The 13,526-nt window shown below is 48.4% G+C and overlaps 1 protein-coding gene across 1 annotated transcript; it reads right to left on the minus strand.

Annotated features, from left to right (window-relative positions):
* Positions 1-4,266: 4,266 nt before the first annotated feature.
* On the minus strand, positions 4,267-11,788 carry LOC148594646 (coiled-coil domain-containing protein 81-like). The gene is made up of 8 exons (XM_088525023.1): positions 11,731-11,788; positions 11,230-11,291; positions 10,773-10,929; positions 9,287-9,543; positions 7,469-7,554; positions 6,256-6,344; positions 5,377-5,497; positions 4,267-4,396 (listed from the first exon to the last, which is right to left on the minus strand). Exons 1-8 carry the CDS (start codon positions 11,786-11,788, stop codon positions 4,267-4,269), a joined length of 960 nt encoding a protein of 319 aa, XP_088381149.1.
* Positions 11,789-13,526: the final 1,738 nt, after the last annotated feature.

Raw genomic sequence — 13,526 nt, forward strand, 5'->3', positions numbered from 1 at the left:
GAAATAGTTCCAATAATTGGACCCAAACGTGTTTTATGTTTGGGGACAAGTTTTTTGGAGAAAAGGGAGGAGTGAGACTCCTGGCACAATGGAACATTATAATTAAAGGAGGCCCTAGGCCCCAATGGTGGAATGCTTCGGGTTGGACTGATGGATCTCCCGACCCAATATTCGACTGGCGTAAGACCATAGGAGGAGATGGAACCTTCGGTCCCATATATGCAAACGGGACATTCTGTGGGATAAATGGGACAGTCGATGGGTTACAAGAACGGTACCCTGCGGGATTACCCTTAGGAGCATATGGGGGGGATCCATGAGGACAGGTACATAATAGGACAGATTTACTATGGAATAATGATACTGCTAAGGCCTTGCCAGATGGAGTGTTTCTAATTTGTGGGGATAGAGCATGGCAGGGAATACCTAAGAATGCCTATGGGGGACCGTGTTATTTAGGGCAACTGGCAATGATAGCCCCGTCTAAAGCTAAGTTGTTAACTATGAAGCAGGAACAAAGAAGGCAAAAGCGTTCCCTTGGTTTAACACCGGAATGTGATGATAATGTACAATTAATATCTGTAACCGCGCGGGTCGCCTTAGCTATCTTTGTGCCAGGAGCTGCAGCAGGAAATGCATTAAGGGAGCTTTCGAAGTTAGCCTGTTGGAGTGAGAAGCAAGCAAATGCGACAACCGAGGTATTGGAACAACTCCTGCTCGATCAGAACAGCCTGCGACACGCACTACTACAGGACAGAGCGGCTATAGACTTCTTGCTCCTCGCCCGTGGACAGGGATGTGAGGAGTTTGAAGGACTATGTTGTTTTAACCTGTCGGACCATAGCCAATCGATTCAACAACAATTGCGCTGGCTCAAGGAACACACTCAGAAGATAACACGGGAAGAAGGACTGATGGACGGATGGCTAGAGTCATTGTTTGGAGGGTTACCTGGGTGGATATCAGGACTGATAAAAGAAGGATTACGCGTATTTGTAATTCTGTTATTACTGTTACTGTGTATCTGTATAATGTGGAAATGTGTAATGGGGGTAATGGAAAAAGCTACAAATCGAGTTAATTCTATGCACATAATGTTCATGCGACAAACTCAGAAAGATCGAGAAAGGATTCTCTGATATTAGCAAAAGAAAAAGGGGGGAATGTAGGGTGCATTAGCAGGGAAGGTAGGGGTTAAATAGCTAATGTAGAATAAGCTGAGTCTTAGAGCACAAGGACCCATGATAACTGGCAGAGTCCGGATGTCTTGCTCATGGCAGGGGCAGAACCCTTGATAGATGGCAGGGTCAGGATGCCCTGCTCATGGCAAGGTCTGGACCCTTGATAGGTGGCGGGGTTAGGGTGCCCTGCCCTCAATCAGGATGATAGAGGGGCTGCTTATCCAGATGTTTTAATTCAGCAAAATAGATAACATTAACAAGAATGCAAAACAGGAAAACGGGAGGGGGAACACTCTTGGGTAAGAACGATATAAAAGAGGGACGCTCGAAGTGGTCGGGGTCCGTGGTGTGACCCCTGCGTGGGAAAGCCCGGACCCCAGCTAGCTGGTAATACTTATTATCTTTTTTCTATTAATAAAAGACAATATATCTATGGTGGTTGTCTCTCTCCCTGTCAGTTCGGATACCGGACCTAACAATATTAGGAAAAAAATCTACATGGAAAGAGTGGTGAAGCATTGGAACTGGCTGCACTGGCAATTGGTACCAAGTCACCGTCCCTGGCAGTGTCCAAAAGAACATGCGGATGAGGTTCTTAGGGACATGGTTTTAGCAGGCAGGGTGTTAAAGGGCTTACAGTTGACTTGGTCTTGAAAGTCCTTTCCAACCCTAATGATTCAATGATTCTCAGCTGAAAAGGAGTCATGAGGGTGCCTTTGCAACCTGGAAGGCCAAGAGCAGCTGGGCTGCATGGGCAGGAGTGCAGGTAGCAGAGCAAGCCAAGTGACTCTTCACTTCCTCAGGCCTTCTGAGACCACATCTGTACACTGTGTCCAAGCAGTGGGATTCTGGAGTGAGTGCAGTGGAGAGTCAGTAAAAGGGACAGGAGGCTGCTGTGCAGGACATATGAGGAGGGGCTGACCATGCTGGGGTGATTCTGTCTGGAGAAGAAGAGGCATATGCCTGTGCCTCCAGCCCAACACTCTGATCTCTGCTGCTTCTGCCCGGGCAGAGGGTGAGAATCTCCAGAACAAGCTCCTCGGGGAGCTCCACAGGAAAAAGCTGTGCACAGCCCTGAGCATGGGATGAAGGCTGCACATGCTAGAAGAAGATACAGAGGTTCTGCAAAAAAAAAAAAAAAAAAAAAAAAAAATCCAAACAAACAAAAATGAGAGAACTGTGTTGGGCAGAAATGGCAAGAGGTGTCTTTTTGGAGAAAGTAGAGGATGTATGCAGAAAAGGGCCATGTTAAGGACACAGCTGATGATACCCTCTTGGAAGGAGATACTCCATTCCCCAGGATGCTCAGCTGAGAGGCAACTGCATCCCATGGGCAACGCATAACAGAGCAGGGTCACCCCCAAAAAGAATTGGATGCATGCAAAGAGAATTGGTACATGGAAGAGAATTAACGAGTAAGAAGAAAGCTGCAGAGGAAGAAAAGAGCAAGAAGCAAGGTGTGGCAAAAAGGGAGCAGGCACTCAACCCCCTACTCCTGAGCCCTTACTGTTGGTTCTCTCCCATGTTCACAGGTGTCAAGCAACAGTTCACACCACATCAAGGAGAAATCCACAGCTGCCACACCAGGTTTAATTGCAAGAACAAAACAAGATGTGCACTGGGACAGACAGGAGTCACTGGTAGCTCTTCTGCCAGCTCACGAGATGTCTCTCCTTCCCAGGTGAGCTAAGAAGGGAGAAGGAAAAATGCTAAGTGCTATGCACAGGGAGAGACACAGAGAAATACTGCAGTCTAACTCAGGCCATACATTTTTGGATGCGTTTCTAAAGTTACTTCATGCTCACTGTGTTGTGCCACACAAACTGTGTGTCGACACAAGCTCCACTGCACAGCTGCTCAGCTTGGGAGTGAATCCACTGGGGCCAAGACTGTGAGTGAACCTGTTTCTTGGCTTCAGCATTCAGGGAGAGGCTTGAAAAGGTGCAGACGAGCATTGGAGGGGTCCCTTTGTGTCCAGCTGCTCAGGACTTCTAGGTGCCACGTTGTAATCCTCTTCTGAGGGCCTAGCAGCTGCCCCTTGCATGGAAGGGATGTCTCATCCAAAGCCACGGTGGCTTGTTTGGAGTGAAACATGGCTGCAGCAGCAATGACACCTGCTCTCTTTCACACTGGCTTGGAAACCTTCCTGCCTCTCTCCTCTCCCAACCCCTGCAAGCCTGCTCCCATATGTAGCGACTGCCCCTTCATCCCCAAGTAATGGGCATTTCCCTGGGGCTTCAGAGAGCCCAATGATGTTGATATCTAAGGCAAATCTATCCCTGCCACAAAAGCTCCCAGAATATCCTATCCAAACCAGTGGCTCCAGCACAGTGATCCTGACACATCAGTGGGTCACTTCCCCTCAAGTCTCCTTGGCTAGTAACACTGGGACCTCTCTGGGACCATTGACCCCATTCTTGATATCTCCTTACTGCTTAGGAATCCTTCAGAAATACAGCATGGGAAATACTGTGGTCTTCTTCAAGTGACTTCTTCCACTTCATGTCTATCTTTTCAATTGCCTGCTTGTATTTCCACAAGGAACCAGAGGGATGATAAATCTTCCCAGAAGTTTCAATTTCAGGGTAGCAAAGTAACCCCTCTCCCAACATCATGCAGCGATAACGTAGCTGGAGGGATACAGAAAGGCATCGCAAGGAGTATTGTTTGCATCTGTTTCTTTCCAGTGTGCAAAGGTCATTTCTTGCCCTCTCTTCTACCCCCTTGTATGAAGGCTTCTTCTCAGCACTCTTAGACCCTTTAGGCTAATACTAGAAGGGCTGAAAATCACTTGTTTCATGTGACCATTGAGGTAAATGATCACTGAATTATACAAAAAGTGTCTATCCCCTATCCCTGAAATGCCCAACAGGTACATTTCCACTAGAACAGGGCCAGAGAGGGGCTTCTGAGGTGCTTTATGAGGGGGCAATGCATTGCAAAACCAGAGCATGACCTGTTCCTTTTAAAGCAAGGCCTGGGCAAAATCCATCCGTGGTCAAACAAACACACCAGAAGGGGTCATTTATACCCTCCACCCCTAGAAATACTCTCTTCCACAAGCCCCTGTGTCCTAAGGAGCCCCTCAATCACCAGCACATACCTCTCCTCCTTCATTTACAGGGCTCAAAGCTGGCAGGCTGTCTTCAGGCACTTTCTTCCTCCTGTCTTTCTTGGCCTTCCTTGAAGAGCTCTCTCGGATGGCTGGGAACACACTGCAAATACATGCCACAAGGAAGTGATATGAGCACAGGGGGAGTTTGATCTCCATCTTGTGCCCACAAGCTGGGCAAAGCAAAGCTCAGGATGCCCAAAGCAAAGCTCAGGATGCCCAAACTCAGGCTCTTTTGATGTAGCAGAGAGTAGACAGGTCATCTGCAAGGACAGGCTCTAAGAGACACCACAAACCCCTCCTGGAAATTCTATTTACACTGTTCGGTGCTCCCAGATCTTAGTTTTTAGGGATGGATTTTTTGTTTGTTTGTTTGTTTTCTTTTTCAGTGGTGACCCAATGTCAAAGAAGGAGAAAGACATTCCTGACATTTGTTGAGCCCTGGCACTCTCCTGTGCTAGCCACAAGACAAGCTTTCATATGAATGCAAAGGCTTCTGCAGCACTAAATTAAACCAAAATTGTTAGAACAGGCCCTGTTGTTTCTCCTTGCTGGAATTTCACCTTCCCTTACAAAGCAGCATCCTTTCCATTCAAAGAAAGAGTTCCTCCACATTCAATTCTGTCTCACTTAGGACTTAACAGTTTCCATAAACAGCCCTGTGTGCTGGACAAAGCTCAGAAAAACACCTCCCCTGTTCAGAAGGCATACCAAGACCATTCACACTTCTCAACCTCACTAAATGTCTGTAATCTCCTAACATGATTGTCTAATTAAAAAAAAAAATCAGTTTAGTTTGGTCTAAAGGGTATGAGAAAAGAGTCTTCATCTTCCAGAAGCTGGACTTGCATTGAGGTAATAAAACTTCTGTTACCCAGAAGAGGAGGGAGAAAAACAAAACAAACAGGAGGATTTCACAAGAACGTGCTACATGCTGACCGTGCAGCAAGGGGTCAGGAATCATTGTGTGACATGGTCAAAGGCATTAAGAGTTCCTATAAATGCTGTGACCAAAGAAATGATCTCACTCAAACAAGCACATGAGTACAAGGTCACCCTCATCCATTTCTTCAAGTCTCTTACCTGCCTTTGCCTTTCCAACACTTTCTTCTTATCTGTCTGCCAACAGGATAGGAGCTGACAGGAGGAGGATAGGCTATAGGAAACCTCCGCCTCAAGACGTAATGGTCAGCAAAGAGATATCCTGTAAGTAGGGGACAATAAAACACTTTGAGACAGTGTCGTGGAACAGAAAAGATACACAAGGCATATCCTCAAGTATGTGGTGAGACTGAGAAACCTCAAGGTGATTCCTTTGAAGTCCTGTTTCCTGAGTGGTCTTAGGCCCTTGCGGACGCTAGCTACTAAACTTGCAGTTTTTCCTGTGCCATATCGTTTCTTGTGCTATTGGTTTTCTCTGTCCCACTCACATAATGAAAAAGGGGGCTTGCTGGCATGTGCAGGTGACTGAACTAAGTCTTGGATCCTTGGAGCCATATCTCCTATGCCTACAGTTCTGTTGACACAGTCAACCCAAAGGCATTGTTTGTGGGAATGGTTATGAGAAATTAAAATGGGAAGGTTAGAACTCCTCATTTTGAAAATGAAAGGAAGACTTGGCACAGCTTGCCACACTCTGTACCGTCTACTCAAGGTAACCTTTCCTCTGTCAGAAAAACACACTGATTCCACAAAATAGGTCAACCCTTGTTTTATGTACAGCTCCAACCACAACTTTGATTAACATTGCCCAGGGATTGTCCTCGAGTTTGACTCCCTTCTGCACCTCTTCCTAAAACAGAGGGGCAGTTTGCAGAGCAAGAGCATGCAGAGCCATACTCGGTAAGCAGCATCCCCTCCAGTACTTCATACTCCTCAAGCCATCATATAGCAGCCTTGGCTCCAATGTCACACCAGTAAGATCAAGGCACAAAGCCCACTAGCAATCAGCTGTGCCACTACCTGGTAGGTGACCAAACTCAGCTTTGCTCATCTCCTCTTCCTGGATGGGCTTCACAGGCACTTTTCTAGCTTTCCTCTCAAGCTTGTACCTGGAAACAAGAAAAAGACACCAGCCAAAAAGAAGGGCATGGTATTTCCTTTGTACCTCATGTGAATAATGGGGACACATGGTTGGTCATATGGGAGCTACTGTGAAGTCTGTCATTTCCAAGCAGAATTTGCAGAATATGTCAGATCCTGGAGGACTGTATTAGCAAGCTGAGTGACATAGCAAAGCCCTTGAGCTCCTGCAGCTCATGAGGCTGTTTGAGGGCTTTCCTTTCCTTCCTGTAAGAAAGCACATTTTAACCCAAATCCTGTGTACTGCTCTTGTGACCATCTTTCATTTCTTATTCATGTTTATGACCAGGCAGATCATAATAGCCTCATTTCCTGCAGCTTTCCAGCACCATTTCTAGCTCCTGTCTCACCCTTCAAATTGCTTCCAGGCCTCCCCAGGCTCATGTCTGTGCATCTCTCAAGAGGAACTGCCACCTACCGCACCATGATTAGCTCAACCCTCAGCATGATGGCAGCCATGATAGAGCTCTACGTAAGCCCCCTGGGCACAGGCTTCCATCTGGCTCAGAAAGCCCTTCCTGCAAAAGCCTTTGGAACACAGGGTCAGGAAACATCTTTTTTCTTTTTTTCTTTTTTCATGCAGCTTTCACAGAAGGTAGGGAAACATCCCAAACTGGCAACCAGTGTTGATCTGCACTTCAATTTGTCTCTTTATATGTGTTTCTCAGAGCAAATTCTATAAACATGAATGATCACATGCTCTCTTATTTTCAATATGTGAGAAAGGGGGGCAATGGGGAGAAGGGATCTCATCAAAAAGAAAGCAAATTATCGAGTGAAACCTTGTGGAGAATTATGCCTCTGTTCCTCTCTAGGAACTGAAATGAACTCCAGGAATAGGAGTTCTGACCAGTTGAAGAGTGGTAGGATAGCAAGGTAAAATACTATTACTCCCTCATGTTACTCTACAGAATCCAAACTAAGCCAGAACAAGCCTGGAGCTGACTGGGTACCCGTCATTTGGAAGTTAGTGTCAAGTGAGTTTCTGAGCAGCCTTCACAAGGACTGGCAATGCAATGCTAACATGAGAAAAGGCCATTAGAAGCTGCTCACTTGGCCAGCCAGGGGCTTAGGAGCCAACATGTATACTCACATTGGAAAGACAATGACATGATCAGAATGGGTCTGAGAAAGAGCAGTTTCAGAGCCCAAGAGCACAGAATCCTTCATCTCTGGCATCTGCAAAGGGGAGAGACACATATGAGATGATGCCATGAAAATTACTCTATTGTTCACAAGGGCAGGAAACTTTTCCACTGCTCAGAGAAAAAGCTGCCTCTGAAAGGCTGAAACCAAGTCCTCTGGTTCCTCTCAGCACTTCCAGCACTCAGCACTCACTTACACAACATAGCAGCCGGAATAAAATAAGGAGAAAGGGTAAGAACAATGTTAAGCTTTCCACAAGGCTGAGAATCCAGAGCCTAAGGCAAGAGGCCAGGTCTTTCCTAATGCAGAAATCAAGGGAGGCAAATACATGAGAAGACATTTCACTAGCTGGACTGCTGTGTTTTCCCTGCTGTCCAGACTGGATGCCTCCTGAGCTGAGGAAGAAAAGTGTCAGATGTGGGGTTAACCCCACAATCTCTCCCAACATTCAGACTTCTGCCCCTCCACCAGTGAGGAAGAGAGAGACAAACTCCTTCCTTTACCTTTCTGCAGTGGATAAAAACTGGGAGGGCCAGACCTCTGGGGTGCATTCAAAGGGATATCTGAGGGTCCCGCTGAAGAACCTATGGGAATAAAGGCTGGAGAAAATGCCCTAGCCCAGAGAATGGCCTGAAAAGACACCATGGACTAAAAGAGAAGGAAGAGACAGAGCTCGGAACCAGGACTGGGCTACAGCCTCCTTGCATCTCTGCCTTCACCCTCAATGGGCTTAGCTCAGCCTGCTTTCACATCTCACCTTTCCAGATGCACCTGAAAGCCTAATGTGAAGGAGAGGACTTCACTAGAAACCTGGGGAGGTCCAGTGATTCTCTCTGGGGCGTACTGTGGCCACCACTAGCAGCACACTTAATTCTGCTGAGAGTCCAGGGAACTGGGAAGAGCTGCTCAGCACAACTAGACCAACACAGCAAGAGCACCAAAAGGCATGTGGTATCCCTTGCTCTGCTTGTGCCTCTGTTCTTGCCCAAAGAGTGGAGTAGGCAACAATGCCTTCAAAAATAGCGTACTTGCATCTCTGTCTTAACCCTCAATGAACTCAACTCAGCCTGATTTCGCATCTCACATCTCCAGATGTACCTAAAAGTCCACCCTGCGTGACAAGGGCTGCACTAGAGACCTGGAGAAGGGCATTGGGCTTGAATGATTCTCTCTGCGGGATGCTGCAGTCACCACTAGGAGTGTGCACACACATACAGTAGGACAGAAAGACCTTCTTTGGTTTGGTGTAACCCCCGGGCACTGGGAAGAGCTGGTCAGCACCAATAGAGCAAGGCAGAAATTGCAGCAAAAAGGGTCACTGTTCTTCAGCACACCAGACAAAGGAGACATGGGTTCAACTAGGATGCTGACACAAAGGGGCACTAATCCAGGGAGAAGAGAAGTCTACTGAGAGAAGAACAAGCCAGACCTGCCCTTCTCTTGGATGCTTTTTCCTAAGCATATGGGGATGAGATGCCAGGCTGGATGGATCTTTGGTTGGACCCAATACAGCTATTACCAGGGTCTTTGTTGTCAAGTCATCTAAATGCTAAAGACAAACTGCCCAGGGAGCCTACATTACTCCAGGCCAGGACTGCCTATGTGCCCAGGAAGGTCATGAAATGCTAGTATTAGTTCATTCACTCCTACTTTCACTCACTTTTACTAATACACTCACTCCATTCATTCATATAATACATTTGCTCATACTCCTGCTGGGATTCCAAAAGGACTAGAAGTAGAAATGGAGGTATGGAAAGGTTACCCTAAGAAGAGTTGCTACCAACTGCTCTGTCCCATTCAGCCTTTCCAGAAAGTCTCTGTAATATCTCATTTTCACATCTGTTCCCTGAATAACAAGCATGCCAATGCCCTTCAACACAAGGGCCACATTCTTCCCACTTTCCAGGCAGCTGCAGAAAAGACACATGGTCTCTTCTATGCAAGCCTCCACTGTCTTGCGAGGAATGGAGAGGTCCGAGGCAATGCAAGTGTACTTCAGGGGTTCCATTTCTTTATGGCCTAGGAAGCAACAGAAGAAGAACACAGTCACTCACAGAGCACTTCAGTGGGCTAAACAGAGTATCATCGGCAGCTTTAATAGCTTCAAGCAAGACACTGCTACATAGTTGTTCATCTTCTTTACTTGCTGGGAAAGCTCAGGTGGGAAGTTGACACAATCCCTCCCTAGGAGAAGTTCCAAGCATGCTGCAATGGGATATGCCCAGCGTACAGCAATATTTTCTTCCCTACACAGATCAAAATAAAGGGCACTACCATCTCCTATGAATATGAGACATGATGTCAGGACAAGAAGCAGAAAAAAAGGGCCATCTGCCATACTGGGAGAGTCCGTGTCAGGCCTCAGTACTTGTGCCAATGCTCAGAGCATTCCAGACTGGGAGAGATTTAGATGTGCCATGTCACATGGAGTCAAGAAAGAAAAAAAAACCACAATCATTACACTACACCCGTTCAGATCTTTCTTGTTGCCCTCAGCACCCTCAGAAGTATCCAGCAAACATCCCTGCTTTTGCTGCCAGAGAGCTGTCCCCAGGATGGGTTGGAATGATGTTGCCATCCCAGAGAAGATGGAGCCCTTTGAAAGGAAAAACCCAACCCCAACATGGCTCGGAGCTCCTGCTGCCTCATAGGCATCAGCAATGTCCAACACAGCTCCAGGGCTCATAGGCATGGCCAGAAAGCACAGAAAAGCTGCCACCTGCTGGATTTACATAAACATTATGGTCCCCATCTCTGTTTCAAGGCTCTCTACAGCTGACTTTGACCCACTCCTAGGCAGAAGGGAATGCTGGTGTTTGACTTCACAAGGTCAGCTGTGGCAGTAAACACAGACCAAAATTTTCAGCTATATCTGATGAGAAGCAGCAATCCTAATATATCTAGCATGATTGAGTTGTCATGTGCAGAATGATGAGCGGAACAAAGGAGCCTGTGTCTTTACAAATGTATGACATACTCCACATTCTTTGGTGAAAAGGACTAGGGAGTACAGGCCAAAAGGTCATGCTGTACATATGCGATTGGGTGAAGTTGACCTTGGGGGAAAACAGGAGCCGGGGGCAGAGAGATATCGTGATGATGTCCTGATTTTTTAAAAAAATCTGGAATTGTTCCCCAGATGCAGTGTCAGAATTCTAGAGTTCTAACAGTCGCCGCTGAACAGAACTTATGCACACCCAAAGATGTCCCACAAAAGAGAAAGCAAAAGTTTCAGCAGGTCTTCTTACCAGGAGCATAGGCCTTATCGTAAGTGTGGCTGTGCATTTCCACAATATTCTTTGAAAGATGGAACACGGGTCTGCGAACAGTCACCACACCGTGTTTCCCCACACTGACATGCTCAGTTACAACGCTGAAAGTCCCAAGACGAATAATTCGGACTCCCTGGAGACAGGAAGGAAGAGAAGAATTACTGGAGTAGTAGGTGGACAGGCTGGTGAGTTCTCAGTGCATGCAGAGGGTGCTTTAGTGCCCTCCCCAATCCTGCTGTGGAAATGGGACGAATGGAGGACTCAAAAGGGCTTTGGAGAAACATCAGAGAAGTTCTTTAGATGAGCATTTCAGGTGTTTTCATTCCCCTCTTCTTCATGCTCTCAAAAAATGAAAGTAAACTCAGAGAACTCATCCCTTAAATACATCAGATGCAGAAGATCTCCTAGGAGAGATGTGGAATGGCAAACCCACCTTGTTCTGCATCAAGTGCTGTAGAATGTAGTTGGAGACTCCTTCCCAGATAGCAAGGGTCTCTGGAAAAGAAGTGAAAGACACATCAGGCTCGGTGTGGCCCTGCTCACGAATGTGCAGCATATGGTTAGCCAAGGAGGTGACACCTTCTTGTTGTACTCAATCCGCAAACTAAGGCCAAGCCTGAGAGGGTCTCAGCACCGGAGATCAAGACAGCATTAATGGGGAGGCCTGGCAGCTCAGGTGGGCCATAGCCACTGGGAGGCCCTTGTGGCAGGGATGTCTGAGTTGGGGTGTCCTGGGACAGTGGGGACAGCATCAGGGTTGGGAGCCAGAAGTCCTGGCAGCCACATTGCCACCTGAGCCAGAGGGGACCATGAGCCTGGCCTCTGGCTGCAGCCCAGCCGCATCCAGGCTCCCCCCATTCCAGGCTTTCCCAGCCATGTTCACAGTTCATGATCTCTGCGAGACTTCTTGAGATAGATCTCCCGGAGGCCTTACCCTGTGCTGGCATTTGCTGTCCATGGGACTTGCTGTAGCCAGTGTCCCAGAGCTCCATTCTAGTTTCTTTGCTCTGGATGAAGAGCAAACAGGAGGTGATGAGGAAACAGCTCCTCTCCTGCTCCTCCTGCACACGTCACCGCAGCCCTGCGCTATTCCAGACGCCCTTCGCTGGGTCCCGCTCAGGGTCGTGGGCTCCTCGCAGCACAGCAGAGCCGAGAGCAGTCCCAGTGCGTGGGTTCTCCCGGGCTCGTCGCGACGTGTGAGGAAAGGTCTCAGCGCGCTCTGAGTGCTGTGCCTGTGACACGGCATGTCCCCTGTGAGCACAGCCCGTGTCACAGAGGGGCCCAGCCCTCCTCATGGTGGGCCTGGCCAGAGCCAGTCCTGCAGTGGGCAGGGGCAGCATGGGGCGCTCAGGGTCTGCCCTTGCCCCACGCAGACTGTGCAATGTGGATCAACCCTCCTCCCACTGTGGGTCCGGGCCTCGCAGGGCACTGCGGCTGTGCTCACACGGCTACGGCTGCGCAGGCAAAACCTGGCTGCCAGGGAGGGCAGCGGGCGTCACACTGCACTCACCCCATGGCCGCACAGCACCGGTGACTGCTGCCACCGCAGGAGGAAGCGCTCACCACTGAGCCCACCAAAACATCCAGCAGCTCCCTGGCAGCCACCACAAAACTCCTCTGACTGCTACGCTCAACAGCTCCTTTGCAGACAGATGTTTAGGATCCCCAGGTGTTTGCTAGGCCCAAGATCACATCTTCACACCTACAGCCAAATGTGTTCTTGGCTGACAGAAACAATGCGGCTGTCCAGAAGCTCTAAGCAGAGTTAACGGCAGGAGTTGCTGGCTCCACAACTAGAAGGGGATGGATCAAAAGGATCCACTTGCTTCACAGACATTCATGCACAGAGTGTCATTTTAAAATTTGGACTTTATTGGGAACTTTTACTTAGGGTAATGCCCATGTGGGTAATCCAAACCTTTTGAAGAGGGTTATTTGTTTCTGTCCAGCTGACGACGGGTGTCTCCATCACAGGTTGTTTCAGTGAATCCTGGCAATGCAGCAGTCCCACAGTCCTCTGTAACCGGTCCAGGGCATGCACAATGCATTCCTGCTGACACAGAGCTATATCAGCTCTATGTATTTTCCTTGGATCTCAGCTATAACTTCATTTCCAAAGATTTTGACCCACTGCAAAAGAGGTGACCCCCATCATCTCACTGTCATCCCCCTTTACCTATCTTTCCCTCTCCCATCCCTTTGACCGGTCCCTTCAGTTGGAGACAGGGGGACTTTCCTGTTGCTCTTGGTCACCTCACAATGCTCCCAGCTGCTAAGGGCCAACCTGGCTGATGGAAGGAGCTCGCCTCCCAATCAATATCCCCAACATATCGTTGTAGCCCACTTCTCCCCTCCCCCTGAGCTCTTCTCCCCATGGGGAAGGTTTTCTGACTTGCTTCATGACCTCACAGTGCCTGCCTGCCTGCTGACCAATTCAATTGCTGCAACAGAGGTGAAAGAGTCAGAGCCTGACCCTGCCAGCCCCTCGGAAACCCCCTCTCACTGCCACCACTCCAACCAGGAGGCTCACGTTGGAGCAGAGACCTCCAGAACCTCTTTCTCACTCCAGCTGCTCTGTGACTCGGTGACTGCTTGAACAAATATCTCTGCTTCCGCGTTCCCTCTGCACACCCCAGACACAGCTCACCATGTGGCTCCCTTTGATGCTGGGGACAGCTAATGTGCTGCTTGCTCACCTGGTGAGGAGGGCCTGCAGACAAGAGAAGCATC

Source organism: Tinamus guttatus, unplaced genomic scaffold (genome assembly GCF_059628265.1).
Source record: "Tinamus guttatus ecotype Peru unplaced genomic scaffold, ASM5962826v1 Tinamus_guttatus_pri_ptg000219l, whole genome shotgun sequence".
NCBI lineage: Eukaryota > Metazoa > Chordata > Aves > Tinamiformes > Tinamidae > Tinamus > Tinamus guttatus.

Excerpts from the sequence above, each read along its gene's own strand:
- LOC148594646 (XM_088525023.1), bottom strand. The coding sequence starts at position 11,788 with ATGGAGCTCTGGGACACTGGCTACAGCAAGTCCCATGGACAGCAAATG. Across the intron at positions 11,292-11,730 it reads ACAGCAAATGCCAGCACAGG|AGACCCTTGCTATCTGGGAA; the intron begins GTAAGGCCTCCG and ends CTTCTTTTCCAG. Across the intron at positions 6,345-7,468 it reads CATGTCATTGTCTTTCCAAT|GTACAAGCTTGAGAGGAAAG; the intron begins GTGAGTATACAT and ends TCTTGTTTCCAG.